Source organism: Colletotrichum fioriniae, assembly GCF_027942845.1.
Source record: "Colletotrichum fioriniae strain IMI 355084 chromosome Unknown scaffold_14, whole genome shotgun sequence".
Classification (NCBI taxonomy): Eukaryota; Fungi; Ascomycota; class Sordariomycetes; order Glomerellales; family Glomerellaceae; genus Colletotrichum; species Colletotrichum fioriniae.
In genome coordinates, this window is record NW_027076850.1 from 1,537,960 (window position 1) to 1,564,868 (window position 26,909).

The following is a 26,909-nucleotide window of genomic DNA, read 5'->3' on the forward strand; positions in this document are numbered from 1 at the left end:
AGGCGATTTATTAAGCATGAAGTAGATAGAACATACCATAGGGGGAGAATACGCCTCATGAAGCTGCTGCGGATGAGAAAACTGGTGCGGAGGAAAAGACTGATGCGGATGAGGAGGTTGAGGAGTAGGATAGGGCTGCGAAAAGTAAGGCGGAGGGGGGTAGCCAGCTTGCGGTTGTGCGTAAGGCGGGATATGGCCATGATTTGGAAGACCGTGATGTCTATGGTCCATTATTATAAATCCTTTGGGCTACTTTTGGTGAAGACGTTTCTCGAATGAGCTGGAGCTTGGTGATAGTTCTTGCCCAATGCATAACAAGACTGACCGTCTCATCTTCGAAATGACATATTCCAGACGTTTTTATATAAGATAGATGAACATATCTTGAGAGCCGAGAAGTGAAGAGGCTGCTCCATCTTTGCTTATTGACTCGGCGAAGGGTGCCAAAGACTACCTTAGTTGGGATAGGTTACCAGGCAGCTGTTCAGAAACAACATCCTTGGCAAGGGTTGCGTTCAGCAAAGTATGATCATATGTTGCGTACAAATTCAATCAAGAAGTGTTTCGTGTGCTACTGAGCCCTTTGTCGAAATTGACTCCTGTTCGTCTTCCCTTGATTGAACCGGCGGTCACCGGGCCCGGTGTCAAAGAGCGCCGTGTTTTTGTGGGTCACATCGGCCGGCCGATAGCTCGTTGACGGGGTTGCCCGTTGGCACCAAAATTTAAGGGAAATTCCCCCCACCCCCAAAAGATCACTGATAGGGAGATAGAAAACACCAAAGCATCAGGTAGGTAGCTCACAAGAGCGCTATCTCCCTGCGTGCTTACACGGAGCGGAACAAGTTAGTAGCTACCTAAGTACCTTGAAGATTACACACTGACGAGCCAAGTTCTGTGCGCGCGGGGCGGTTATCGACAATGTCGGCGCTAGGACGAATCCTTCCCGGTGGATTACCTACCTTACCTGAGCTGGTCTTCATCTGGATAGTAATCGCACCGCTGGTCAAATGATGTGGCGGCATCCCATGGTTCAAGCCCAAGACCGAATTCGAGATGGTTGCTGACAGTGAGACTTATGTGAGCTTCTCTCTCGACTTTTGAGCTATGGCAATTGAGCTGCACTAGGCCACTGGCATGTGATGCTGAGAAGAACCCGTTGAGAGTGGCGCATCCAACGATGAAATGCAGGTCGAGGCTTGATATTGATCGAACCTACTGCAATCCCAGGATTACAGCTGGTCGCAGTCGATTGGTCTACACAGCGACAGCCACACCGACGGCCGGCGGCACAATCGGTTCGGCTGCCGGACTGGTGGTGAGATCCTAGGACCTCTGCATGACTGCCAAAGAAGCCAGAGGTAACGTCGCACGAATGATGATGTCCATGTCCATTTCCGAAATCTTGCGGAGAAAAGGAAGTACGGATAGGTACACGATAATGAGGGGATGGGCTTCATTGGCGCTTAACTACCTACTTACCTGAAGGTACCCCGAAAGCCTCGGTCCAGCGGCATTGGGGACCTCAACAACCCACCTCCACTGGCCTACAACTTCCCAACCTTGAGAGGTTGACGGGTATTTTGGTAGGGGAGGGACCTTGGTAAGGTCGTAAGGTCCCTAACTTCTCAAGTTGCAAGTACCTAGGTCCTAGCTCCGTTAGCCGAATCCCCAGAAAGTGCCTAGGCACTTGCCCAGATAGGAAATAGTACATCTGACCTGCCGCTTATCGATAACGAACCGTCCGGAGATACGACGCGGGGGTCTCGCGCGCATTTTGTCGCTGGAGGGGAGAGAAAAGGAGGGGGGTAACTTGAGGTAAGGTACTAATAAATTGTGAGGTATCACTTGCCTGGCAGCTTTATCGGCCCAGGGTCCCAGTCACGTTCAACTGAAAATCGTCGAGTGCGTTCCACAATCCCAAAGCCCTCGACAAACACTCTTCTCTGTCCTCCACCGAGCTTCTTTCCCCCCCTCCTTCAACTCCGAAGCGAACTGACGCCCAGCGCAAGGCGAACCCTGCGCCGACACCAGCCCAGCACCGAACAACCGCACAACCGTCCGACGCAACCTCCCCAGCCCGTCCTCCGTGCTCCTCGCGAACGGCTACGAACATAGCTCTTGGACCCTCCCCAAGTTCATAACTTGCGCCGTCCCAAGCCACCCGACCTCTTTCCTTCCGTCTGGTCCTCCGCGCGCCGGACGACCACGCACACTTCCAAATAAAGACCGAGCATGTGCCCCGCGCCTGATCATGGAGGCTCTGCCATAGATGATTCCCGACCCGAAGACAACGACAACACCCTCAACAACACCATCGACAGCGAACACAACCCCTCCGAGCCTGCAGTCTTGGCCGGCGCCGATATCCGCACCAGAGCCCGGACAATGACGAGCACCGAGGAAATCGACAACACCATAATCCGGCCGGGCTCCGTCCGCATCAATGTCAAGGGCGCGTTTATCGTCGATCCGGACTCGAGTTCTCCGAGGAGCAATGGCCGAGGTTCCCCGACCCACCACGAGACGAGCGATATCCGACTGCCCAACCACCATGCCGTCGTTAGCCACATCGCCGTTGACGTATGCGACTGCTCCCTCCCGCCCGTACTTGCTCCTCCTTCTTGTCTAGTTGCTAATCCCCTCATTTGCGCAGATTGGCGGCTCCTTGATCAAGCTCGTCTACTTTACGCGCGAGGCGCACTCCACTGAGCCCGGCGGTCGTCTCAACTTTCTCAACTTCGAGACCGATCGCATCGACGACTGCATTGAGTTCATGCGCCACCTTAAGGACAAGCAGCAGACCCTCAATGGCTCTCAACCGAACGAATTGAGTGTTATGGCGACGGGAGGCGGCGCCTTCAAGTTCTACGACAAGATGCGGGATGTCCTGGGCGTAGACGTGTTGCGCGAGGAAGAGATGGAGTGTTTGATAATTGGTGAGTTTTCGCAAATCCCTCGGCGCATGCTTGATGGTTACTAATCAACTTACCTCCAAGGCCTCGACTTCTTCATTACCGAGATACCCCGTGAAGTCTTCACTTACAGCGAAACCGACCCCATGCACTTTGTTTCACCTTCAGAAAACATTTATCCCTACCTCCTCGTCAACATAGGTTCCGGCGTCTCGATGCTAAAGGTCTCAGGGCCGCGCCAATACCAACGTGTCGGCGGAACCTCGCTCGGCGGTGGTACGCTTTGGGGCCTGCTCTCCCTTCTGACAGGCGCTCGCACTTTTGACGAGATGCTCGACTTGTCAGAGCGAGGGGATAATGCCAAAGTCGACATGCTCGTCGGCGACATTTACGGGGGAGATTACGGCAAGATTGGCCTCAAAAGCACCACAATTGCATCATCGTTTGGCAAGGTTTTCCGCATGAAGCGCACAGCCGAGAACGAAGCAGAAGACCACGGTGGACTGCACAATGGCGATAACAAGAACACATCTCCGCCACCGGAAGGCTCGCCTGAAGATGGCCCTCACGAAGCCGCGGAGCACTCCTCAGAAGAGCCCTTCTCTGGAGCAGATGTCTCGCGTTCGCTGCTGTATGCGATATCCAACAACATTGGCCAGATCGCCTTCCTCCAATCGCAAATCCATAACCTGGACCACATCTACTTTGGGGGGTCTTTCATTCGCGGACACAGACAAACAATCAACACCCTCAGCTACGCCATCAAGTTTTGGTCTCAAGGCAAGAAGCAGGCCTACTTTCTCCGTCACGAGGGCTACCTGGGCTCCGTCGGTGCCTTCCTCAAGCGCCAGCCTCGCAACTGGGGCCGTCGTGGTTCTCTCGAGCAAGCTGAACCCATGGAGAAGCGCATCCAGAATCGCAGGATACACGACGTTGAGATGCAAAGCCTCGTTGACGACTACGCTTCTGACTCTGGACGCGAATCAGGACGCGACTAGTTGAACAAGAAAAGAAAAACAAGCAAACAACATTACATTCATAAAAAGGAGCGAAGGTAGACGTGGTTGGTACTTCAAGTTTTTGGGCGTTGTGCGGGCAGGCGGCGCGGTATATTCTGGCATTTACGACGCTTGATGGCAGCGCATTTGCGAAGTGGGGAAGGCGAGATTTAAAGATTTCACGCCAGCTCGGTGACCACTTAATCGGCACATACCATTATATTTTACTACATACTTACCAGTTTAATGTTATCAGTCATAGCTCGGCTGGCCTGTCGAGACAGATCGGCCCTGGATTGTCAGCAAACATTACAAACATTTAAAATTTAAAGCAAAGGATTACCTTCCTCGCCCTCCTTCGAGTGAGAGGTGACAAGCAAGCAGCGAGGGTTTCTCTGGGCTTTTCCACTGATCTTGGCGGCTCCATGCAACCGGAGGCAGTGTTCCAATTCATGTCTGTGGATCTATCCAGTCACCTGGGTCGGTGGTATGTTATCTCGAGTCACACCAGTTTTTTTATTTACGATATGGGCGACCTTACACTCGCCATCTTAAGGTTCTCCGACATTGCCATGTCATCATTTGACCAACGCTTGCTGCAATAAGTCTCCTGATTGATCGACATACCCAGGTCTGTTCGATTTTCCTCTAAAGTTGTGGTTGTCGTCACACCAGATACGTCAAGCCATCCCGAGTCCCACACATCATACCTATACTTCATATCCGTCATCCGGCCCTCCGCACCGCCGTATCACCTTTGAACATATGGGCCCCGGACGAAGCGGGCAATCACATGTACCCCGGACTAAACGGATGCGGCCCACAAATTCTCGGCACCTCGGAGGGAGAGACGTGGCCGGGGGGCGCATTGAAACGTATATGGCCGTGGAAGACTCGGGAATCGTCCCCGGTAACTTTAAACGTTATGCGTATTTTTTTTTCTCTGGATCGGAAGGCTAACCCTACTGTACGCTCCACTGCTCATCGTCACTTCTGGAAACCGCTAGTGAGGCTTTCTTTACAGGTGATTACTTGACTAAGTATAGGTCAGGGGGCTATAAAGACGGACTATGACCTGATCTGCGTTGCTCGGGTTTGGGATTGGATGGTTTACTGTCATGGGGTGTAGGTGATTGCTGGCGTAATGGGTCATGATGTGAAAGTTAGTGAGAATAAGACTTATTTCTCTACTCAGGGGTCACAATGTAAAGTAGCAAGAGAGTGTAGAATACCACTTCACAGCCATGGGATGCTAACACAACCATCACGGCCAAGACTTCATCGGCGCCATCCAGATCCCATAATCATCAGCTCGGCAATAAACAAAGCCCGGCACCATTACAGTTCTTCAGAGTTCGCAAAAACGTCACCGCTCCGCCACCGCAAGCCTCACGACGTAGTCGTTCGCAACGGGGTCCGGTCTAGAAGCCGCATCGCATCGACGGAGAAAACTCATCTGAACGGTATCCGCCTTCTCTCCTCAACGTCACCTAACCCAGGATAAATAGGCCACATAACTCCGGGAATTCCCACTTTCAGCTGTTCGCACGAGAAGGCTGTCCCGAGGCAGTGGTTTGTGTGGTTCTCCACCATGACCAAAGGAAGTAAAGCCCAACGATTTTTGGATTCTGGAGCCTGCTTGAGTTCCTCCAGTCGGCCGTTTTTTTCTCGTTTTCGTCTCAAGTATAACTCAACTTGGTACTGCGCGACGTCACAGACCGACCCGCAGTAAGAAAGATATGCCGAGGTGCCAGCCGCAAGTTGTGTCGTCTGATGTTTTCCTGCCTTTGCATGAATAGCCGTAGGGAATCGGGAGGCTATGCACGGACTGCCGGACAGCGCCTGTGTGGATTTACACCCAACAAACTTCCCTCTAGTTGCCTAATACGGAAGCCGATCGCGAGAAGGCATTTGCTTACTACTACGTAGGAGGGGGGAACCGCAGGTCATTGATCCGGACCCTGCGGAGTCAGAGGCACGCAAATCGGGAGACCTTCCAGGGGAAGACCCCGGACGACCGCAGCTGGACCCGAATACGGGGAACTGAAGGCAATCGGCCGGTCCCCACTACGATCTTGAAGCTTTGAAGTGAGTGAGAAGAAGAGGGACAAGGTGGTCGTGGCATTACATCATTGCGGTTGTCATTGCTGTCAGACACCCCTGTCTCCCGTGAAGTGACGTCCGGCACACACACAGTCGGCTGAGCCCTGCGATGGTCTCTGGGCATGGACTATGCATCCTGTTGACTCAGGGTTGCGAGTCCAGCGGTCTCCTAGACTGGAGTCGATCGCGGTAACGTCTGTAAAGGATGTTGGGCCATGGTGTGATTTGCAAAAATGTATATAGCTGGGTGAAATTCCCACTCCATCTACTGTCTCGTACTCCTCATCATCACACAAGCAAACAACAATCAAGCAAACCCATCTTCAAACAACATCTTTAAGAATCAAATCATCCACCAAATTGTCAATCACAAGCAGTCTATAAACTACCAACTACTACTACACCTACTCGAGAAGAAGTTACTCAAGCAGAACCTGCTACTCAATTCATATTCAAGAATACTACAAAACCAAAACACTACCACTCTCAACAATCATCATGCAATTCTCCTCCGTCTTCGCCATCTTCGCCGCCACCATGGTTGCTGCCGCACCTACTTCTCCCATCGACTCAACTCTTGAGGCTAGAAAGGACCCCGGTGCCATCGCTGCTTGTGAGACGCAGACAGCAGCCGACCAGGTTGCCTGCATCGACAAGTGCAATAAGGACGCCGCGTGCATTACTGCTTGGTAAGTTGGAATCAGGAGGTGCAGCATTGATGAGGAATATCACTAACATGGGAATAGCTCGCTGGATGCAGCCCAAAAGTACACTGCTTGCGCTACGAAATAGAACCAGAACAAGATCAGCGGTTGGATAAGTGTACGATAGGGGTGGATGAGTGATACGAGCATTAGAGATTGCATAGCGAGCGAGTGAGTTGTAAGATTAGCGTGAGATGTGGATTGGCCATGTAGACAGAGTGTTCTAGCGTCAATGAATTATCAGATTCCATCTTAAACAGTTTTCCTAGCAAAATTCACTCTGCACGAGGCCGTCTTACAAGTTGGGTGTGTTACGGAGGGTATGACATCTCCTGTGATTCTTCTACCCTCTGCGACGTCGGTTAATCGCATTAAGCGCTGTTTGAAAGATTTGATCTTTTGATAGGCAGAAAAAGACAGACACAAGTGAGACCAACAAATGTATGGCAACACTGCCGGCGCACGCTGACAAAATGCAACATCTCTTCCGCCAGAAACTGCACCAGAGCCATATTTCATGGCTGAAGCGCGCAACAAATCCAAGCCATCTTTCCAGCCGCCGAGCTCTGATGACTCGGCATGGAGCCACAGTGGATACACAACCCCCCTTCCCTGAGACACCAATCCCGCCGGCTTGAGCTGGCTTGTAAAAGCCTACCCGGGCGTCACGACATCATCAGATGGCTTGGTGTCGACTGAACTCATCATGAACAGCACAACATAATTTACGATCAAGTGTTTAACGAGACGCCAAATTTCAGAAGAAGAATCACTGGTCGACTTATACTCTCCGAGAGCTCCGGCGCCGAGTTTCCGAGAGGGTCCACCCCCATCCGCCGGTACCAACTACCGGATGTCCTCGTTTTCGCTGTTGAGTCGATTCAGCTTGGAGTCAAGGCGGGGCCTCGGCAGCCTTTTGGGTTGATTACACTGGAAACGGCCAGCAAAATCAAAGGCTTACGACAAGAAGACACGAATCGCTTCGCAACATCGCGCACGACGCTTTATCAAGCACAGTCCAAAATGACTCTCTATTTGCCTGATGGAAGTATCCGGAACGATGGTAAAAGGTCGAGAATATTTACCTTTGGCGGGTGGTCTTGTTGGACGGCCTGGAGGGGGTTTGACTCCGAGGCATGTGCAAAGTCGTCTCCCAGGCCGGGACCGAGGCACCGCAAAAGTGGGGCCACTGCCGTACTTCTCGGGCCGGTGCTGACGAACGAACGGCGAATGAATGTCGTAGCACCAATGATTTCAGCTTTGCAGAAGGAAGAGCTAGGTTTTTACTGTGATACCGTACATCGGCTCTTCAAGGCTCAGAATAAGGCAAATCGCCGACTTCTGATCCTCCACAGCGGCTTCTCCACTGTCTCATTCATCGCACCTGATCTCGTGGCTTAAATAGTCTAATGTCTATTCATCTTTCATGCAAACCAGTAGCAGTTTCATGGGTGAAATAAAACATGGGTGAACTGTGATGGCTCTCAAGTGATTGGCCAAAGTAAGAACCTCGGCGATCCTAATCTGTAGAATGGAATTGGAGGCCTTGAGCCCAGAAAAGACGTTTCTGGCCATCAAGTCGATAGTTTTGGATGAAATGATCGACTGGAGTAAGAAAACTCCCTCAAACTCTAGAAAATGGTTGACCATTGGAACACCGCCTTCATCAAAACGATTAGGAAAGCGTTCCCGACTCCTTAACTGGTGCTCTCTCTGAAGCACAAGTCTCCAAAATGGGTGGATGTCTGGCCATGATTAGATCGCTTACCTCAGTCGGTGGCCAAACAGCGTTTTTTTTTTCTTTTTCAGAAAACATTTCCTCTCGATGTCGCTCTCAACTTCACCTCGCTACAACGGTGCGAACTCCAGACAGCTGCCCCAGGTGACTACTCCTGGTAACATGCAGTTGTTGTTCGATATGATAGAGTGTCCGACTCTGGCGATTCCGCTATGCCACTCTCGACTTGTTTTAATCATGGAGAAATCATCCCGTCGTAGATATCGATTGAAAGGCTGGCAAGTTCATCGCCAACAAGCCTGCCAAGGCAACTCAAGCTGCAGGCAAGGATGTCGCGAAGTCGAATTAGATAGCTCGAACCAGCCATTTCCACCGTACTTCGTCCTATGTCCGAATGCAACTTACGTGAGTGTAGGCCATCTTTCAACAAATTGTGTCATACACTCACTGATTGGGCTGGGCTCTCTAAGGGTGGGGGGCATATTCAACTCCCCAGACCCCGAACCGACCCTCAAGCACAGCCAAGAACTCTTCCACAGGAATCATCCACCTTTTTCCAATCCCCAAACGGAGTTCATGATAACCAGAGACATGGCATTTCAGAATCGCCCCCGCAAATCGTCAACTCCTCAGCAGTCTATTGGAGACATACAAATTTGCAACGATGTGGCGCCAGTATATATCTCATCCCTGAAACAGACCCAACTTCAAGCTATTCAAGAAATGGCAATACCTAGAAAATAACCCTCTTCAAACGGACAGGCGATACGGTCAATCAAGTACATCGAAACCTCAAAGATGGATGACCGTGGTTCGGTCTTTGTGAAAAGGGGGAGAAAGGGGTCCATGCTCTCCAGCGAGCCCATGAACATTCAACCAACGGGCTAATGTACAACATGACTCTGGGTATACGTACTTGAGCTGGCTTTCATCAAGTTGAGTGAGCATCAACTCAACACGGAGAGCTATGCGAAAATGAAGATGGGGTTTCCCCCTCCCCCTATGTAAGTACCTTACGCTATGATAGTTATGGGATAAAGGGGATTCGATCGCATTACAACGGCTCATTTCCGGGGTCGTCTCAACTACAACGTCACATGACTCATCCCGACTTCTACGGTCAGTGGGTGCGCGCTTACTCACAACAATAAGCACGATCAAGCTGGGACTTAATAGAACTATTACAAACTCGTCACTTGAATACTGATTCAGAGGATGGAACACATCACGATGCAAACGGGAACCAAAAAGTCATTGTAGAGCGCATTTGTATTCCTCTCGAAAGGAACTAGCTAATTAAGTATTAATCCAACAAGCCAAGGGGTATAAAAAAAATCTTCCAACACCCTTTTTTTCTGATGCGCTCTAAAAGTTCGCGGCCAAGTTGAGATAAATGTGGGAATATAGAGCCTTTTTAACACCGAATGTTTCCAGACCTATAAAAAACCACCTATGCAATGTGTTTGTTTCGTAAGGATCGTAAGAATGATATGTAAAATTGCGGGCTTGTAGATTACAGATTTGTGTGCGTGCAGCGACTTGATACAGTAAGGAAATTTTTGAGGGGTAGCATTTCTCCTCCGCGCTCAAGTAAGTTTCATCTTAGCAGAGGGGTTGGGAGAAAGCAGCCATGTTACCCAGCTTAGAATGCAGCGAGGGCAGCAATGGCAATGACGGCACCGAGGCCGAAGGTGGTCTTGCCAGCACCAGCGACAACGACGCCAGTGGTGGTAGGGACGGCAGCACCGCCAGTGCCGACGGGAGTGGTTCTGCTGGCGCCGGCGGCGGGGGTGGTAGGGTAGGGAGCAACCGGGGCCTGGGAAGAGGCAGTCGCGCCGGGGGCAACGGGAGTTCCGGCCGGGGCAGAGGGAGCTGGGACGGGAACGACGACCGAGGCGGAGTTGGTGGCGAAGGAGACGTGGGGAACCTCGAGGGTGGTCTTGATAATGGCGGTGGTAGAGGAGCCGGGAACGGTGGTGCCGGAGGTGACGCAGGGAACGACGATGGTCTTGTCAACGGTCACGGTGGTGTACTCAGCAGGGTTGGTGGCAGCGGGCTTGGTGGCCGAGACGGTGATGGCGGTGGTGATGGTGGCAGGGACAGTGACGATGGCAGGGTTCTCAGGGATGTGAGCAGCGCAGATGCCCTGGAAGAACTGGGTAGCCTTGGAGATGATCTCGTCGCTGGCTCCGTAGGAGTAGATGCAAGAGAAGACGTTCTCGACGAACTTGGAGTCGGGGCAGAAGCAGTTGACATCAGAGTTGTCAGTGCAGCCGGAAGAGAACATCCAGGTGCTCAAGCACTGGGGAACGACATCGGGGCAGGGAAGAGTCTCAACAGGGCCGGCGGGAACGGTGACGGAGGCAACGGGCTTCTGGGAGGAGACACCCTGGGAAGGAACACCAGCGGGCTGGGTGGCAGCGGGCTTGGAGGGAACACCGGGGGTGTGGACAAAGGTCTCGGTGACGGGGCAGATGGTGGTAGAGACGGGGACGGTGACGGTGACAACGGCGTGGGACTTGGCGGGGCAGTTGGTGACCTCGGGAGCGCAGGAGGTGACGGTCTCGACGCGGGTGGTGTAGACGGTAGAGGTGGTGTCGTAGACAGTGGTCTTGGTCTCAGGGACAGCGGGGACGGTCGCGGGGACGGTCTCAGCGGGCTGGGTGCCGTTGACGGGAACGGTGGGAACGGAGGCGCTGGGGAGGGCAGCAGAGGTGGTCTCACCGCCGACGGGCTTGGTGACAGACTCAACGGGGACAGACTCGACAGGCTTGGTGGTCTCCTCAGTGGGCTTGGAGACGATGGGGGTCTCGGCAGGCTTGGTGACGGAAGGAACAACGGCAGTGGTCGAATCCGCGGGGATGGAGATGGAGGGGAGGGCAGCGGAGGTGGTCTCGCCCTTGCTGGGAACGGGAGCAGTCTCGGTCTCCTTGGAGGGGCCGGTGGTGGCAGGCTTGGTGGCCTCGGTGGTCTCCTCAACGGGCTTGGTGGGCTTGGAGACGGAGGGGACAACGGCGGTGGAGGTGGCCTCAGCCTCGGAGGTGGTCTTGACGGGCTTGTCGTGGGTCTTGGTGCTCAGGGTGGTGGCGATGGCGAAAGAGCTGGTCTTGGTCTTGGGAGGGACGGTGGTCTGGGGAGGGCTGCAGTCGAAGCTGATGGTGTGAATGCCAACACCGCAGGTGGTCTTGGGCTTGGAGGGCTGCTCAGGGTAGACAATGGTGACGTTCTTGGCACCACCGCACTGGGAGTTCTTGACAGTGGTTCCAGACTTGGAGCAAGCCGAGCGGTGCTTGCAGCTGGAGCCATCGGGCATGTCATAGTGGAACTCGAGGTCGCAGTCGAACTCGACGGAGACGTCAAAGTGGACAATGGAGAACTTGTCGGGGGAGCTGGTGCCGGAGCCACAGCCGAAGGAGGGAGAGGTCTCCTTCTTGCTTCCGCAAGAGCCCTCAATGACCTTGCCCTTGCCGAAGGTGCGGGGAGCGAGAAGATCGCGCTTGGAGAAATCGCTTCCGCAGGTCCAGCCCTTGAAGTCGAAACCGCCGTAGTTGCTGAACGATCCAGTGTTCAAGTCACCCCAGGAGAAACCATCCTTCTGCTTGTCGTCACACTTGTTGTCGGTGTTCTCGGGGCAGGTGAAGGAAGGGAACTTGTTCCAGCCCTGTAAAGCTTGTTAGTGATCACCGACTAGAGAAAAGTAGGCGAGATCTCATGATGAGATCTGGCTGTGGAGTTGTTGTTTGAGAACTTACGGTAGCAGTGACCTGGCTGACGCCGGCGGCAAGGGCCAGAAGAGCAACGCTGTTCTTCATTTTGAATGATGGACGAGGATTCTTTCTTGAGTGAGAGTGAGATACTTTGTTCTAGTGAAAGTAGAGGAAACAAAAAACTAAGTTGGTATTAAGTTGAGAGTAAAGAAGCGAATGACTTTACACTCAGAAAGCGAATGGACTGTTGTTTGATAGAACGAAAGTAGGAAAGAATGTTCGATGAGGATGAGAATCGAAACAGTAAACATGGGCGGGAAGAGGAAGAGTCTATATACAAGAACGACGACTCCTAACACTGGGGATGGTTGGGTGTGAGGTTCCTAGTCCTCACCCTCACCCTCACCCTCTCTCTCACTCACACACCTGAGGAGGCGACTTGCCTGGAGGGGGGTGGGAGACAGACAGACAGACAGACAGACAGACAGACAGACAGACAGAGTGACTACTGACTGAGTGAGCAGACTGAGAGAGAGGACCGAACGGGGATGAGGGACGGAGACGGGGTGGATCCAGGCAGGAGGTGCAAGTGCAAGGCCGTGCTGCACGGACTAGGTACAGCGGACCCGTGGCATGGCCATGGATGTGGACAGCACTTGCACTAGGCATGGGGGCCTGTGGACTGGCTGATGGATGGCCGTGGTGCGGTGGTGGGCGCAGATGTGGATATGGGATGGGTGGATGGAGGCTAAAGGAGGAGAGGTCACCGGAGGGCATGGCAGGCAAGGCAAAGCGAAGCCGGGTTTGATGCCGGCCTCTTGGAAGGCCATGCTATCCGCCAACAGGGGTTGGTTCTCCAACAAGACCGCTGGATGGTGCTTCGACTGAAGACTGGGCTGGGAGACGGGGGATTACAGGAGGGGGCCAGAAACAGCACTGCCTTCTTCCCATCCGGCACCTGGGCGGTTGAACGGTTCCTATTCGAGCGACTTGTTGCTTGGATCGGAGCCAGGAACAGACGGAGAAGGGTGCATTTGGGCACTGCAGCCCCTGGACAACCCCTTTGATCCTTGAGCATGAGGACGGGACTCACTGGAGCCCGATGGTTCTCTCTCTTTGTGTGTGTGTGTGTGTGTGTGTGTGTGTGTTCTCTCTCTCTATTCCAATGGTTGTTCGAACAGTGGTTTCCTTGCTCAGGTCCCGGAGGCCCTCCATAGACTACATGGAGCTTACGGCACATGGTTGACGAATTGGAAGTGATGGATGTTGAGATTGAGTGTGCTCAGCCTTCCGGAACAAAGGCAATGCTCATGCTCGCAGACCAGGCTGAGTTTCATGCTCATGCATAACCGTGTGATGGTGCTTAATTGGAGAGATCCGCAGTTGCTTTGGCGGTGCCATAGGGTTTAGTCAGATTAGGGGGAAGATGGGGATGTGTGTTTTGTGAACAATGACGATATGCTACGGCCGAGGACGAGATAGAGAAGTGTTCATGAATAGCAACACGGACGCCATGTGGAGATGGCGGTTGATGCAGGACCGAGACTAAAGAGCACCGCCTGTTATGCTCGAGATGAAGGTGTCGACGATCCGTCAAAGCCATGGGCGGACGGAAAAGACGGGAAGCGAATGCAAGACAAGCCAGACAGCATCGGTGGGCTGGGCTTGATGAGGGTGAGATGTTGAGTCGAGTCTGTGAGTTGCGGATGGAGATGAGATGAGGTCGGTGCGTACGCATTGGTGCCGCCGTCTGCAACTTTCGGATGGTTTGGAGGGAGCGAGGTGCAGCAGGTAGTCTGTCTGTCTTGTCTTAGACATGACGGTAGACCGAGTCCTGACTGACTGACTGGCTGCTTCGTGGTTCGTGGATAGTGGTGAAGGATGCAAACTGCAAAGTTGCCATCTGCCAGTTCTGCGCTTTGTTTTGCCGCCGCCGTGACGCTCGGGCGGTAAGGAAGTGAGTAAGTAAGGTAAGGTAATCAGGTACGGAGTACGTACCCTTGGTGACCTTCCCCCCTTGCCATCCAATGCTGTCCCGTTCAGGAACAGGAAAGAGCAGGGACAGGGGCTGCCTACCCAAAGAGACCCCGTCGCCGACGACGTGAGAAGGCCCAAGCTGCGAGCTGCCTCCTTCTCCAAGCCCCCTGCAGTCTGCACTCTGCAGACTGTCGACTGCAAGAAAGACAGATGCACCTTTGGAGTCTTCATTCTGTGGGAAGGTAGAGAGTCTGGAGTGCAGTTCTAGGCTGGCCGTTTGCGCTACTCTTCCCCAGAGGCTTGCTTGCTTTTTTCTCGCTGGGCTTGGTCTGAAATCTAGGCTTGACGCCACAGGGAATCTGAATCTCCTCCAGCAGAAGAGAGTACCTAGATACGCCTTTATTGGATCTTTTGAGGGGACAACGGGCGCCTACCCCGATCTAAGTGACCCCGTGGCTTGCCATCTGCGACTCGCTGTAACTGTAAATTATCCCGTATTGGGTATGGCTCATTGTTAGCCAGTCTATTTGGTAATCGCTCTGCAACTTCACACACTTTTTGGTTGTCAGTTGCGACTCTGCACACAGAACACTGCAACACCAAGGGTGCACCAATTCTTTCCCCCTCGGTGGGTGGCTTTTACTTTACTTTACTTTACCTTAGTCAGGGGCAGAAAGAAAGACCTCGGGTGCCCGCCCCGCTATCCATCCATCCATCCATCCAAAGACCCCACTACACAGTAAAGTACTTTACGTCTAGCCAATCGTGGATTATTACGGACTGGAGTCTCTGGGGTTGAACTAAGGCGAATCTGGGCGTCTCAAACGGACTCGCCGCCGCCTTTCGCCCTCCAATAAACGGCGTGGATGGGATGTCCCAGGATGCCTCGATACGCTGGCCTCCGCGCCTAACGTCAGCCCATCCAGCGATTTGGGGCTCTTTTGAAGATCAACACGGCGGCAAGCCAGGTATGGAGGCACTGGATGATGCACGTAATCATTACCCGTGTGTATTTTCGGCCTAGCAAAAGGTCACCAAAAGTTAATTCGAAAGGTTGATGCTGTTAACCGTGTTCCAGCCTGCATCCGCATCCGCATCCATCTCAGCCTCACTCTATCTCATTATGGACCGTCTCTGCAGACAGATGCCGACAGTTAGAGACGGGGGAGACTGCCAACATTCGTTATCAAATTTTCAATCAGCAAGATTAATTCTTGGTCCATCCTACGGTCCTACCCTAGCCCTCCAGATAGATGGAAGTCGACAATACGCGGACCACTCTGCGTACCCGTGTATAGACACCTGGGCCCATTGGTGTACCTCCCGTCGGTACTCTCACCTGAAGGACGGAAGCATTGGACGAAAGAAGCTCATGGCGGTGGAAAGGGGCCAGCCAATGACAGCTGCCAGATCATCTGAAGTCGCCCTTCCCAAAGAGACAACAGACAATTTGTTCGCACCTACGCATCCGTACCGGTATGCGTATCTTACCTGAACTCAAGCCTCAAGAAGTAAAGACACTTACGGCGGTACTTACTCGACGAATCGAATCAACTCAACTTCCTAGGTAGTTCCCTGCCGCCCATGACCTATCTTGTCCTGTCATGCTCCGAACAACGGCTCCTTTGAGAGCCAGAATGTTACCTTGGGCTGCTTTCTGCTTGTCAGTTGACAGTGACACTCATTGCTTTGCATCCCGACTCCTTGCCGCCTGTCTGTTCCCTTGAACTGTTCCTAGCCTCTCAAGTCTTCTGCATCCTCTCCATTGGTGACTTCTCCCACCAAGCGAGGGGCCCCTTGCCCAGTCCAAGTTGAAACGCTCAGCCACAGCGCCAGCTTCTCCGTTGCGCTAATGCAGGAACAGTACCTCGGAGCCAATCAATGACCAGCGGAAAGGAAACCTCTTGGGAAAGGGCAACCCACGACGTTACCTTGAATCCCTGCCATCCTCCCCTCCCCCCCTGCCTCTTGCCTTACCTTGCCTTGCCTTGCCAAAAGGAGGGGATTCTTCCTCTCCCCTGCTCCTCCCTCTAGCCCCTGCTCGCCCGGGGTCATCCACTCCACAACTTTTCACTTCCACTTCGTGCCCCTGGCGCCTTGTTCACGGCGTGGTCCTTCCGCCTCTCCTTTCCCCCTGGTTCACCACTTCAACATCCATTCACCTCGAGGCCCGACTCCATCCACCCCAACTCTGCAAGGAAAAAGCATCAATCCACATCCAGATGGTCATACACTTGCATCCAAAGTCCACCTCGATCGCAATCCTTCTCCATCTTGCTACCCTGGACCCCTTGCTCCCGAAGAAAAAAGTCTGTCAGCAAGGGCACGCCGGATTCCCGTGAGGCTATGCCCTTCAGAGAAGAGCAGCAACACCTGGGATCCTGGGTGTCCCAAATCCTCGAAGCACGCTTTACCCGATCATGACGCGACCTGTCGGCCCTGTTGCCCAAATCCATCGGCACTGATTCTCATCCTAGTCGACGATGCTCAGACCTTCTGGCCAGAAGCTCCACGATAGCTCTGAGTATTGTTCGCTTCCGTTTGATTCACCTCTCTCCCTCGCTTTTGCTCCCTGCGCTGCCATGCCGCCTACCCTCTTCCGAGAAAAATAGGCTCGCTTCAAATCGTTCGATCTAGGACCCAGTCTAGTTGCCACGCCTGTCAAGCGATATTATATCGTGTTGGGTATATTCAATTCCAACGTACAAAGTATTGCCAAGATATCGCGGCTCGGCCAACCGGTCCAGATGAACCAAAACGAACGGCCCGCAACTAGTTATCGGAAATGTTTACTCATCCCTCTAAACCTCTATTTGCTTCCGAAAATGGTCTGCTCGCCAGCTTCATTCTGGCTCAGCGTACGGATCTCTGTACTGGTTATCGCCGCGAGCCTCGTAGACCTGCGAAGGGCCCCTCCTCGCTGTGCGGCTGTCTAACCTCGGTTCAACTGCAAAATCACACGTCAATAGACGTCAACAATGCTTGGCCTTCGAACGCTCCAGAATAACAGGCCAAAGAGTCATCCATAGTGTCTTGGCCTGATTGCCATCTCAAGAGCTCGTTCCGAGGAAACGGTTTGTTTCACCAAGTCAGCCACCCGAAGCCAACCAATCCGAATGTGGGCTATCAGTCTACCTCTTTGTGGAAGCTGGACCCAATGATCAGGGCGACATAACGGCTTATTGCAACCTCAGCGACAACGTAACGCCAGCGGTGGTTTCGCTCTCGATTTACAGCCACAGCTTCTAGGCTGCTCGGCGGCTCCTCTCAAGTGTGTGGATCGCCAAACTGCAACCTTTTCTCGGTTTAGATTTCGTTTTAGATTTAAGCATCCTTTTCTCTCTTCGGTGGGTGGCCGAACCGCTGCAAGATGGCCGGACCCGTATCGGGCCTAACTAAGAGGCCATGCAGTCTGCAATCCTTCGAGAAGCGCTGGCCAGACCGCGCGGCACTATGTGATGGCTGCGGGATGCCAGGCGCCTTACCGAGACACACTGCTTTTCACCACAACCTGTCGCGTCTTTCGCAAGCAAACCTCTACCTGGGACAACTCGTCAACGGCTAAAGACGACGTCGCCAACTGTTGAGAGGCAGGCGGCTATGCCCAGATGCAATTACAAGCCCAGTTGTTTGGTCTACAGTGCAGTCCATCCAGATGCTTCTCCCGGCAGCGATGCTTCGGGTCATATTTCCCATCATTGACAAAAACGTCGACACATACGACTCTAGGTTGCTCTGGCGCCCAATCCATCATCTATTCGCAACCGACTTTACAGAAGAGTAACTGATTCTGCCAGCATGACGTCGGCCTTTTGCCCTATCGAATGCTCACCAGGCCAGAAAGAGCCGAGTCAGCCGGGGGGCTTTGCCTAAATAGGCACGCTCACCTGAATCTGAGAACACGAGCCATGCCAAAAGTCGCCGGCAATACAACCGTCTTTCCTCCGTTTTAGGTCCTCAAGATATCCTCCAATTTCCACTCGCGTATGGCTGAAACAACACTCTTTCTTGCTTTAGAGCTGTCAAATTTTCCAGCCATATCCGTATTCACAATCCGGATGACTGTTTATTTCTGACGGGTAGGCCCAAGACAAAATAGTGAGGCTCGAGCAGCCTGTCTTGAGCCGATACCGCCCGAGGACCGTGAGCCTGGGCCTGACGGTCTGACCTAACCTGACCGGGGGGGGGATTGGATGACATAACTGACCGCAGTGGTCCCCTAAACTCCGACCGCCCTCACAGACAACGGCGCTATGGGCATCAAGGACCCATCCTTTCCGTGGAAAGTGACTCCCGACAGGCGTTCCTGGATATTGCGACCAACTGTCTATCGTTGGAACGAGCGCTGGCTTTGCTTGGAGATCGGCCAGCACTGCCGTCATGAATCGTCCGAGACCTCCAAAACTCAATACCAAATCTCTAGTATTGAGTTTTCATCTTCCTCCCCAGGCCGGTATCCGAGAAGAGGATGAACACCGTGCCGTTCATCTCGTTGCCAACGCTGTCGTCGCTATCGAGATGAAATATTGAAAGTCCAATCAATTATCGACAACTGTATCCGTGGACCGGAGCTTTCGCGGCCTTCCCCAGAACACACACCATCTGCCCCGTCTTCGCCGTCGATCATTGATCCCGCAGATTGGTTCAATACCTGCCTGGACGAAAGAGGAAATCAGACCATCCAAAACGGGGGTTTGTGAGAGAGAACGCAATCACGGCTCGGTCCCGATCATGAGATCGCCTGGTTCCGTTGGCGTGACCTGGAGTCTTGTCTCTAGCCATATGGTTCACTGGGTTTCTTACCTCTTCTCATTTCCCAAGGCCCGCCTGAGCTTCTATTCTCAGCGACCTCTCTTGTCAAGGTTGCATTTTGTTTCCTCGGCACTTTGAGGATCTTCCAAACAAGACAATTGAACGCAAGGGCCAGCCGTCTTCGCTTTCGAGTATCGTTGCTCTTCCGATGCACCTCCGTTGCCGGGCTTGCCTTTGTTCGCACAAGGACCGGCGCCCCTTTCGCGGCGGACAGTCCACCCCAAAAATCCAGCAACAACCGCGACTCCGCGATGGATGGCCGGCTGTTCGCTTCCCTTGTTGCCCTGGCACCTACCGGAAGACAGGCCAGGTCCGTAACAGGGACCACCCCTTCCGGTTTGCTATGCTCCAGCGGGTGTCTTCCACGGTGCAACCCTGACGGTGATGGCCGGGGTCGTCGCTGAAATCCCAAAGAGGTACTCGATGGCCCGACCCCTGCAGCAGGGTTGTCAAATCCCCGAGAACCTCCTGTTCGTGCCAGCGCGGCTCACACTCAGTCACTGGTTCTCAGTTAGCAGCAGCAAGTTTTGGGCCTTTGTTCGTGCGAACCCCAAGTTTTGAAAGAATCGAGTGTTAAAATACCGATTGGATTCCTCCCATTAGACACTTGATCGGTTCTTCGGTGCCAAGCCATTCGATATTTCAACATCACCCTACGATGTAAACGGGAGGCAAGGTCAGCGTAACTCCCGCGAAGTATATCGTCTTGATCTTTCGCGAGTCAAGATCCTGCTCAATAGCCGCGTTTAACACCGTCCTCTTTGCCAGTGGCAGTCGTGGCAGTCGGGGGTATCCCATTCATCCCATTCAGCTGATGTTAAGCTCTTGACCACTTCATCCGAACTCTTGCAAAGGGGCAAAGAAAAAAATCTCCTAGGCCTCCGATCCCTAATTGTTTCGATGTCATACCCCGCCAAACATGCATAATGTACAATCCGAACTCAGCATCGCGTTCTTTATGCGAGCCTTGCCGTGACGTATAGGGTGGCTGTGAAGCTGGTTCGTCGAGAGAGAGAGAAATTCCCCGGCAGTTCCGCACAAACGCGATGCGGACGGTGAAATGTTGGTTGAATGACGGGTCTTTTCGTTGACTCCCCCTCTATCTGCCTGGTTGTCCCCTCCCTCCCGTTGTGGGGAGATATACGGATATCGAGATGGATATCATGGGTTTGGCAGAGAGACTGAGCGAATTGTGGTAGCGATGGAAGAGCCGGCCAGTGGGGGCGGGGATGGTTCGGTTTCATGACACGAGGCTCGATGGCGTTGGTCGCGGTATCCCTCCTCCTGCTGGCCAGCTCTCTCTCTCTGGCTCGCTCGCGGCTTCGCTTCGGCAGACAGGGGCATCAATCTAGTTTTTTTTCCTTCCTTTCTAGCCTCTAGGTTCTGTCTATAGTACTCTACGAATATGGACACACTACCCTCGCGGGGCTCGAGGAGGTGGCTGTGAAACGGAACGCTGTTTATTTTGCTCTTGCTAGTTTGGCCAAGTGTGATCGCCAACTCGACTATGGCGATCTGCCGTGATGAAGGCGGGTACGGATACCCCGTGCTGCCGGCTTTTCGAGATGCCCATCGCTGTCCCGTGTAGCAGACTCGACTCCTGGAGAAGGGGGAAAGGGCTGTGTTTGTGGTGGGTTGGATGGGAGTTGATGGCAAGATGGCATTCGGTATCATTCATGCTTGTAGGGCGAGTCTGTGATACGTCGGCGAGTTATCGGTCGAGGGGAGCTTGTTTCTCGGCTTTACTTTGACGTGCGGGAACCGTTGCATGAGCCTGAATGTCAGAATGTCAAGCTACGGAGGCCGCGGGGGAGAAGGACGGTTGTAGATTCGGTGAGTCGGGTCTCGCTGCGTTGCCGTTGCATTCATCACATGCCTCTACAACGTTCCCATCCAAATTTGAAGTCACCTTTTGTCTCATTTAGGATCTAATGCAGGTACCCGACCGTTTTCAGGGTACCTTTTGGGAACACCTTTTGGGGGGAGGCTGAAGTACGATTTCACGGCAAGATCGGGATCGTTGATGTGGGTGGACAGTGAAGCAGTGGTGGCCCTTGGTAGAAAATGTTTCAGAGGAATAAGCAACGAGAGGTTTTACGACCTCGTACGTTGAGAGAAAAAAAAAAAGTAAAACTTCTGCGGTCGGTTGTAGCCTGTGGGTATGCCTGTCTTTGATGCATTGACGTTGACATTTTGTGGAGAGGCGTTGTGGTTCGGTGTGTAAGACAATGGTCGTATAAGCGGTCGAGAGACTCGAAGAGGTGGGTTTGGAGAGGATACGAGGTGAGAGTTGCGTGGTGTTTTTTTCAGGTGTTTTTTTTTTTCGTCCCGGGTGATCAGTCTCTCGCGATGAAGTCTGCTTGTGGGATAAGATGTGTTTCGGGTGGTGAGAGACATTGCTTGAAGGGTTTGCCCTACCTAGTTGACGGAGAATAGGACGAATTGGTATGCACCTTTGGACGATTTGGGATCGTGTCGGCCGAGAATTAGGTGTTGGGTGTCGTGAAACCCCGTTTGAGAGAGAGGATTGGATCTGTTTGGTACGGACATGGCGTGTTGGGGAATACGGGCGAGTTATCGTATAGTTCCGGATGGTGGCTTTGCCAATCGAAAACTTGTCTCGCGTTGTTTGGCGTCAAGTGAAACATGGGTTTTCACGGTAGAGGCTTCAAGATACGAGGTAGTATGGCATGGATACTCACAGAATACTCGTGGACGAAAACGATGCAGGCTACTCTTAAGAGTGTTTCTTGATTGCATCTGACTCTTCGTGTGGGATATTGAGGTTCAAGGCCTATGGTGTGCCGTCGCCGTCATTCATGCCCGTAGATTGGAGTAAGAGCAAGGCCCTTCTGTGGAAACATTTACAGCTTAGAAGAAAATGCACACTTGTTTCCCTAAACGGCGAACCTGTCTAGGTTTGTTTCTGGATGTCGATGATGGCGGCGGTGGAAACGCCTCGGCTCGGTCGAGATCTTGATATCACTTGCCTCACATTGATTGATTGATGATTGTTTACCCTTAGGATATTTATAAATTCGTTTGGCTCTGGCTACGATTCTCAATGGCCGACGATGGCCGTGTTGCTTGGCTTACGGTCATGCTTGATACAATATGTTGACGGATGTTTCCGGGGCTAGTGGTGGTGATGTTGGTCGTCAAGAGTTGGGTTCCAAGCCGTGTTGTATCTGACTGACACGACAACATATCTTCTCAAAAAGAAATCGTGATTTATAGTAAGTTAAACAGTTGTAAGCTTGCGTATGATCACAAACGATAGATGTGTTCCATTTGGCAACGTAGTATGTTTAAAGATATTGAAGCTTACATTAATAATAAAAAACCCAAGGTTATAAAGAGAATGTAAATTCCATCTAGTCTTGCAGAGCTCCTGTCATAAACCAACGATGTTTGATCGTGCACCTCCAGAAGGTCTCATTCTCGGGCCCCGCCACGTATAGACAAAGACGCTGGATTGAAACCTGCCTGACGATCATTGACTTGCCCAACAGAGGACCAGGACACTCCTTTAAAGGACTGTAAAACCAAAGTCGCAGCAGACAGAGTGACCAAGCTCGAGATGAGAGAACTCCTAGACACCGTGAGCCCATCATCGGTTCAGGTGTCCCTAGATATCAATGTCTTGGCTGGCCATATTTTCATCTTCCAATATCATCATTCTGCTTCATGATCAACGAGACATGACGTGGAAACCTCTACACCGAAAGACTGAATAACACCCAGCTATATGCCGCCGCTTTCGAATCTCGGGCTGCCGTGAGACATACTAGCAAGATCATGATGTTCATTTCTCGGGGCAAAGTCAGGGTTTCTCTCTTCACAGGTACCGGCGCAAAATATGGAGATACACCATGAGAATGGACGTTGAAAGAATTACACCAACTCGAAGAGTTTGGTTCTCTCGAAACAAGATTACTGGTTTCCACAAATCGCCAGTCTTGATGTCAGTCTACTATCGAGAACACTGCAACCGAGAAACGTGTGGAATCACTACACTCCAATGGCCAGACGGAAACTTTCAATCGTATTTGTTCTACAACCATCATGTAATGTCAGAGAGAAACAATTGGATCAGATATGTCATTATTTTGTCAATTCAGGAGCCATCCCGACATGTACAAATCGCTCAGACTCTTCTATATGAGCTACAGATCGTTGAGAGCGCACTCAACGACCATCACGACTATGAATTATTCTGCATGCGCTTGAGGCGCTCTTCGGCTGCCCTAGCTCTCCGCTCTCGGTCGAGTTTCATTCGCATCTCCGGCGTGAGGCCCCTAGCTTCCTCCACCCTCTTCTCTTGTGCCGTCTTAGTAGCAGCTATAGCCGCCAGACCGCCAGACTTTGGCTTCCTGCCATCAACTTTGGGTCCTTCGACCCGTAACCTCTCTTCCTCGGCACGCCGTCTTGCCGTCTCCTGTTCATCCTTCTCCTTTCTATCTCTCTCGTCACGCTTCTCGGCATCCGTCTTGCTAAGAGGTGCTGGTATGCGTGCGGTCTCCCAATCCCACTTGTCCTCGCCAAGCTCTGATCTCGCGACCCGGAAAGCGTCTCTTGTTGACCTGTCTCCTGCGAGTTCAAACGCAGTCTTGCCGTCTTTGTTGGTGACCAGAGGAGATGCACCGCCGCGCGTAATGAGGCCGAGAACTAGAGGCGCAGCATTCTGATGAGCAGCCAAGTGGAGGGGTGTTGGTGAGTGGTGGTTCTGATCTGCCGGCTGAAATTGGAAGTCGGGAGACACATCATTTGTCTTGAGGTAGGATAGTAGAGCTGGAAGTTTCGAGCGCCGGATGAACGCCTGAATCTGCGATGTGTGTAATAATGCAGTCTCCTCTTCTTCTGTAAGCTTCGGCTTCGTGAGCTTCGGGGCGGCAGTCTTTGCAGGAGTAGGGGCGTCTGATTTCGGTTTAATCTCGTCCTCCGGGTTGATTTCCCTGACCTTGAGTCTTGTGAGCTCAATAAAAGATCTCATCAACTCGTTCTGTGTCGCCCTTCGTGTACTGAACGGGAACCCTCGTATCCTCGCATCGTTATGTTTCAAAATTTGTCCATCGTACGGTCCGAATAGTGTTCTTCGATTCGTTGCCCCCGTTGCTCGAATAAAGAGAAGCTCAGATGTATCAAGCAGTCCCTTCCACTCCTGGAGAAGATTGCGTACATCATCCACCAAAGCTTGTTCGTTGTACCGACGGATACTGGCACCGGCCGAGTGGGCATTTCCCTTGGAGTTGTCGTTGGCTGATTGCGAACCACCCTGCTTTCGTCTAGTCGTGTATCGATGGAATGTTTTGTGGGAAAGTACAGTAGCTTCGCGATTCATTGCGCCTGCGGAAGACTTGTTCTGTCGTGGCGGCAATGCTACGACCATGGCGGCGAAATGGCCACCGCCAATCATGCACAAGAAGAAGTGAGGACCTTTGTATGCCGCTGGTGGTGGTGCTGCACCATCTTTCGAGACTTTGGGTGCGGCTATTGGGTCCAACTGCTTCTTTCTAACGATTTCCACCAGCTTTGTCTCGTCGCGCAGCTCTTCAGGGCTGAGGATAGCCCTGTAGAGGCCAAAGTATGTGTTCGATGGGAGAACTGGTGAGCTGAACCAAATCAGAGGCGGATTGCCCTTGCCTCTGCGTCGTATGGTGTCTTCTTCTCCGTCATTATAATCTGCGGTTGGCGATGCGTACTTGTCGGTGAGCGTCGCCTGCTTCTTTAACAATGCCGTGAGTGTGGATTCCTTGCGACCCAGGTCGACCTCCTCATCCTCGGACTCTTCCGAGTCTGATCCCGATAGACTCTCGTCAAGGTCCCCGATCAACTTTTCAAACTCATTCTCGGATACCGGCTTTGCGCTGCGCAGCTTCTGCTTCAAGTTGTAGTGGTGCCAATCGGATTTCTGATGGCTCCGTTGATCGATGACGGTGGGGAAAGTGACTCCGCATAGTGAGCAAGCCTGTGACCCGACAAGATCGGAGGAGGCTGTGTCTTTCGAGGGAGGCGACGGAGGGGCTTGTTCGGGTATGGAGGCTTCGGGCTTTAGGGAGAGTGTTGTCAGGACTTCTTGGGGAAGATCATAGACTACGACTGGGTTAGTTGACGATGGCGGGGTAGCAGTCGCAGGGAATACGAACCGTAGAGAGGTCGCTTGAGAAGATCTGGTGCATTTCTTGCAGCCATTTTGAACTCAGAGAGAAGCCCTCGTGGCGATTTCAGATGTGAATTGTCGAATGACGGATTGATGGGATACTGTTGGTCCTCGTTTTGCGCCGTCGCAATGACTTAAAGCTCGGGATGGTGGGGCATCAATCAGCATTCAATTGATGACGAAGAGCTCGCTTTCGGAGATGACTCAGCCGGTGAACATGGTCAGACACAAGCCACAGAGGTTCAAGACGGGTGGCCGCCACAAAACCCCGCGATATGTGGCTTGACAGGTCCGGTGGGGTTTGAATAGAGGTTGGCAGCCACGTGATACAGCAGAGAAAGTAACGAATACCGCAGTAAGGTACATCTGGACAAGCTTGGCGGGGTTGAACAGGGGGGCATGGACGAAGCCAGCTGAAGTGACAGTATCCGTACCTAGGTTGGCGACCATCACGTCACCAAGCGTGGATTAGCTCCATGAGCCACCAGTGTGCCAACACTCCTTGGCTGAAGTGCTTGTTTGGATTTCTTGGCAAACCGCAGAAGCGCCATGGTGCTGCATTGTTAAGGACTGTCTTACCTGGGCTTACAGGCTTATCTTGTTTCTCCTCTGTGACCTTGTTGCACAATGAGGTCGAGTGTCGCTACTTGTACCCTCGTCATCGTCTGTCTGAGGCCTCTCTATATGGCGCAACGTGCAAGACGTGCTGGCAGAAACTTGGCCCGCGTCAGTGCACCCCTGGCCAGCTGATGATGTAACTCCACCGACCTGTGGGAAACTGCGAGCTGTATCGCGACTCCCAATCTTATGCCTCCTTGCCGCACCTCGACTAGCCTTTGCCAAGACCAGGTAGGACAGGCAAAATGATGGTGCCCGCCTGCTGGATGCAGCTAAGATAGGTGGTAAGGTACCACTCTGTTACCTTTGGTCTAAGCCACTATCGTCTCCCGATGGTCTCCCCTCTCCTCTCCTCCCCGCCCTGGTGACGGTTCCCTGCCTCTCTTCCTCGTGCGACCTTAGTTGAACTACAAGTAGCCAAGCTATCCCATTCACAATCCCAACCTGACCTGTCTTTATTTCTCCAACTTGAACCAAGCCTCCAAGATCGATCATCCTGATACACACTTCTGACCACTACTACATCTATCCCAACAAGTCAACACAACACATCTTTCATCATGGATTTCGTCAAGAACCTTGCTGGAGGCAACAACAATAACAACAACGCAGCCTCTTCCGCTGACCAACCCGAGAAGAAGGAGTCTGGCGGCTTCATGGACAAGCTCAACGGAATGGCTGGCGGTGGCCGGGAGAGCGAGAAGCAGGAAGACGGCCTTGACAAGGGTGCGTAACTATCCTCTGTAACACATGATCGCAAGACTAACACCACCCATAGCTGTCGACTTCGTCCAAGAAAAATTCCTCGGCCAAGGTCCTCAAGACAACGAGAGCGCCGCTGAGCAGGCCAAAGACGAGCAGATCAGCGATTTCATCCGCGGCCAGTACAAGAACACCACTGGCAAGGATATCCCCATCGAGGACAAGGACAAGAAGTACGGTCTGTAAATTATTGTATCCGTCAGTCAGGCATCTCATGGAAGATGAGAGCTGCGCTGCGCTTGAGTTCACGAATAAGGCGACCTGAAAACGGCGGTTAGACAGCCTGGACTTGAGGAGTGGCGGCACTCAGCACAACACACTTGGAAGAAGACCCTGGAATGGGACTTTGAGAGTTGTACCTACCTAGTAATACTACGAAATCACGACGTTAACGATTACAACATATGGGCTCTGTATT

General features: G+C 52.5%; 5 protein-coding genes across 5 annotated transcripts; 3 read left to right on the plus strand and 2 right to left on the minus strand.

Moving 5' to 3' along the window:
• Window positions 1-2,232: 2,232 nt before the first annotated feature.
• Window positions 2,233-3,910, plus strand: N0V96_010524 (uncharacterized protein; the record flags this gene model as incomplete). The annotated part of the gene is made up of 3 exons (XM_053197962.2): window positions 2,233-2,580; window positions 2,654-2,936; window positions 2,997-3,910. The coding sequence occupies 3 exons, from the start codon at window positions 2,233-2,235 to the stop codon at window positions 3,908-3,910; spliced, it is 1,545 nt and encodes a 514-aa protein (XP_053044607.1).
• A 2,601-nt stretch (window positions 3,911-6,511) lies between these two features.
• Window positions 6,512-6,805, plus strand: N0V96_010525 (uncharacterized protein; the record flags this gene model as incomplete). Its single annotated transcript, XM_053197963.1, has 2 exons — window positions 6,512-6,702; window positions 6,760-6,805. The coding sequence occupies 2 exons, from the start codon at window positions 6,512-6,514 to the stop codon at window positions 6,803-6,805; spliced, it is 237 nt and encodes a 78-aa protein (XP_053044608.1).
• A 3,292-nt stretch (window positions 6,806-10,097) lies between these two features.
• Window positions 10,098-12,267, minus strand: N0V96_010526 (uncharacterized protein; the record flags this gene model as incomplete). The annotated part of the gene is made up of 2 exons (XM_053197964.2): window positions 10,098-12,116; window positions 12,208-12,267. 2 exons carry the CDS (start codon window positions 12,265-12,267, stop codon window positions 10,098-10,100), a joined length of 2,079 nt encoding a protein of 692 aa, XP_053044609.2.
• A 10,888-nt stretch (window positions 12,268-23,155) lies between these two features.
• Window positions 23,156-25,143, minus strand: N0V96_010527 (uncharacterized protein; the record flags this gene model as incomplete). Its single annotated transcript, XM_053197965.1, has 2 exons — window positions 23,156-25,044; window positions 25,098-25,143. The coding sequence occupies 2 exons, from the start codon at window positions 25,141-25,143 to the stop codon at window positions 23,156-23,158; spliced, it is 1,935 nt and encodes a 644-aa protein (XP_053044610.1).
• Window positions 25,144-26,289: 1,146 nt separating this feature from the next.
• Window positions 26,290-26,677, plus strand: N0V96_010528 (uncharacterized protein; the record flags this gene model as incomplete). Its single annotated transcript, XM_053197966.1, has 2 exons — window positions 26,290-26,455; window positions 26,508-26,677. The coding sequence occupies 2 exons, from the start codon at window positions 26,290-26,292 to the stop codon at window positions 26,675-26,677; spliced, it is 336 nt and encodes a 111-aa protein (XP_053044611.1).
• Window positions 26,678-26,909: the final 232 nt, after the last annotated feature.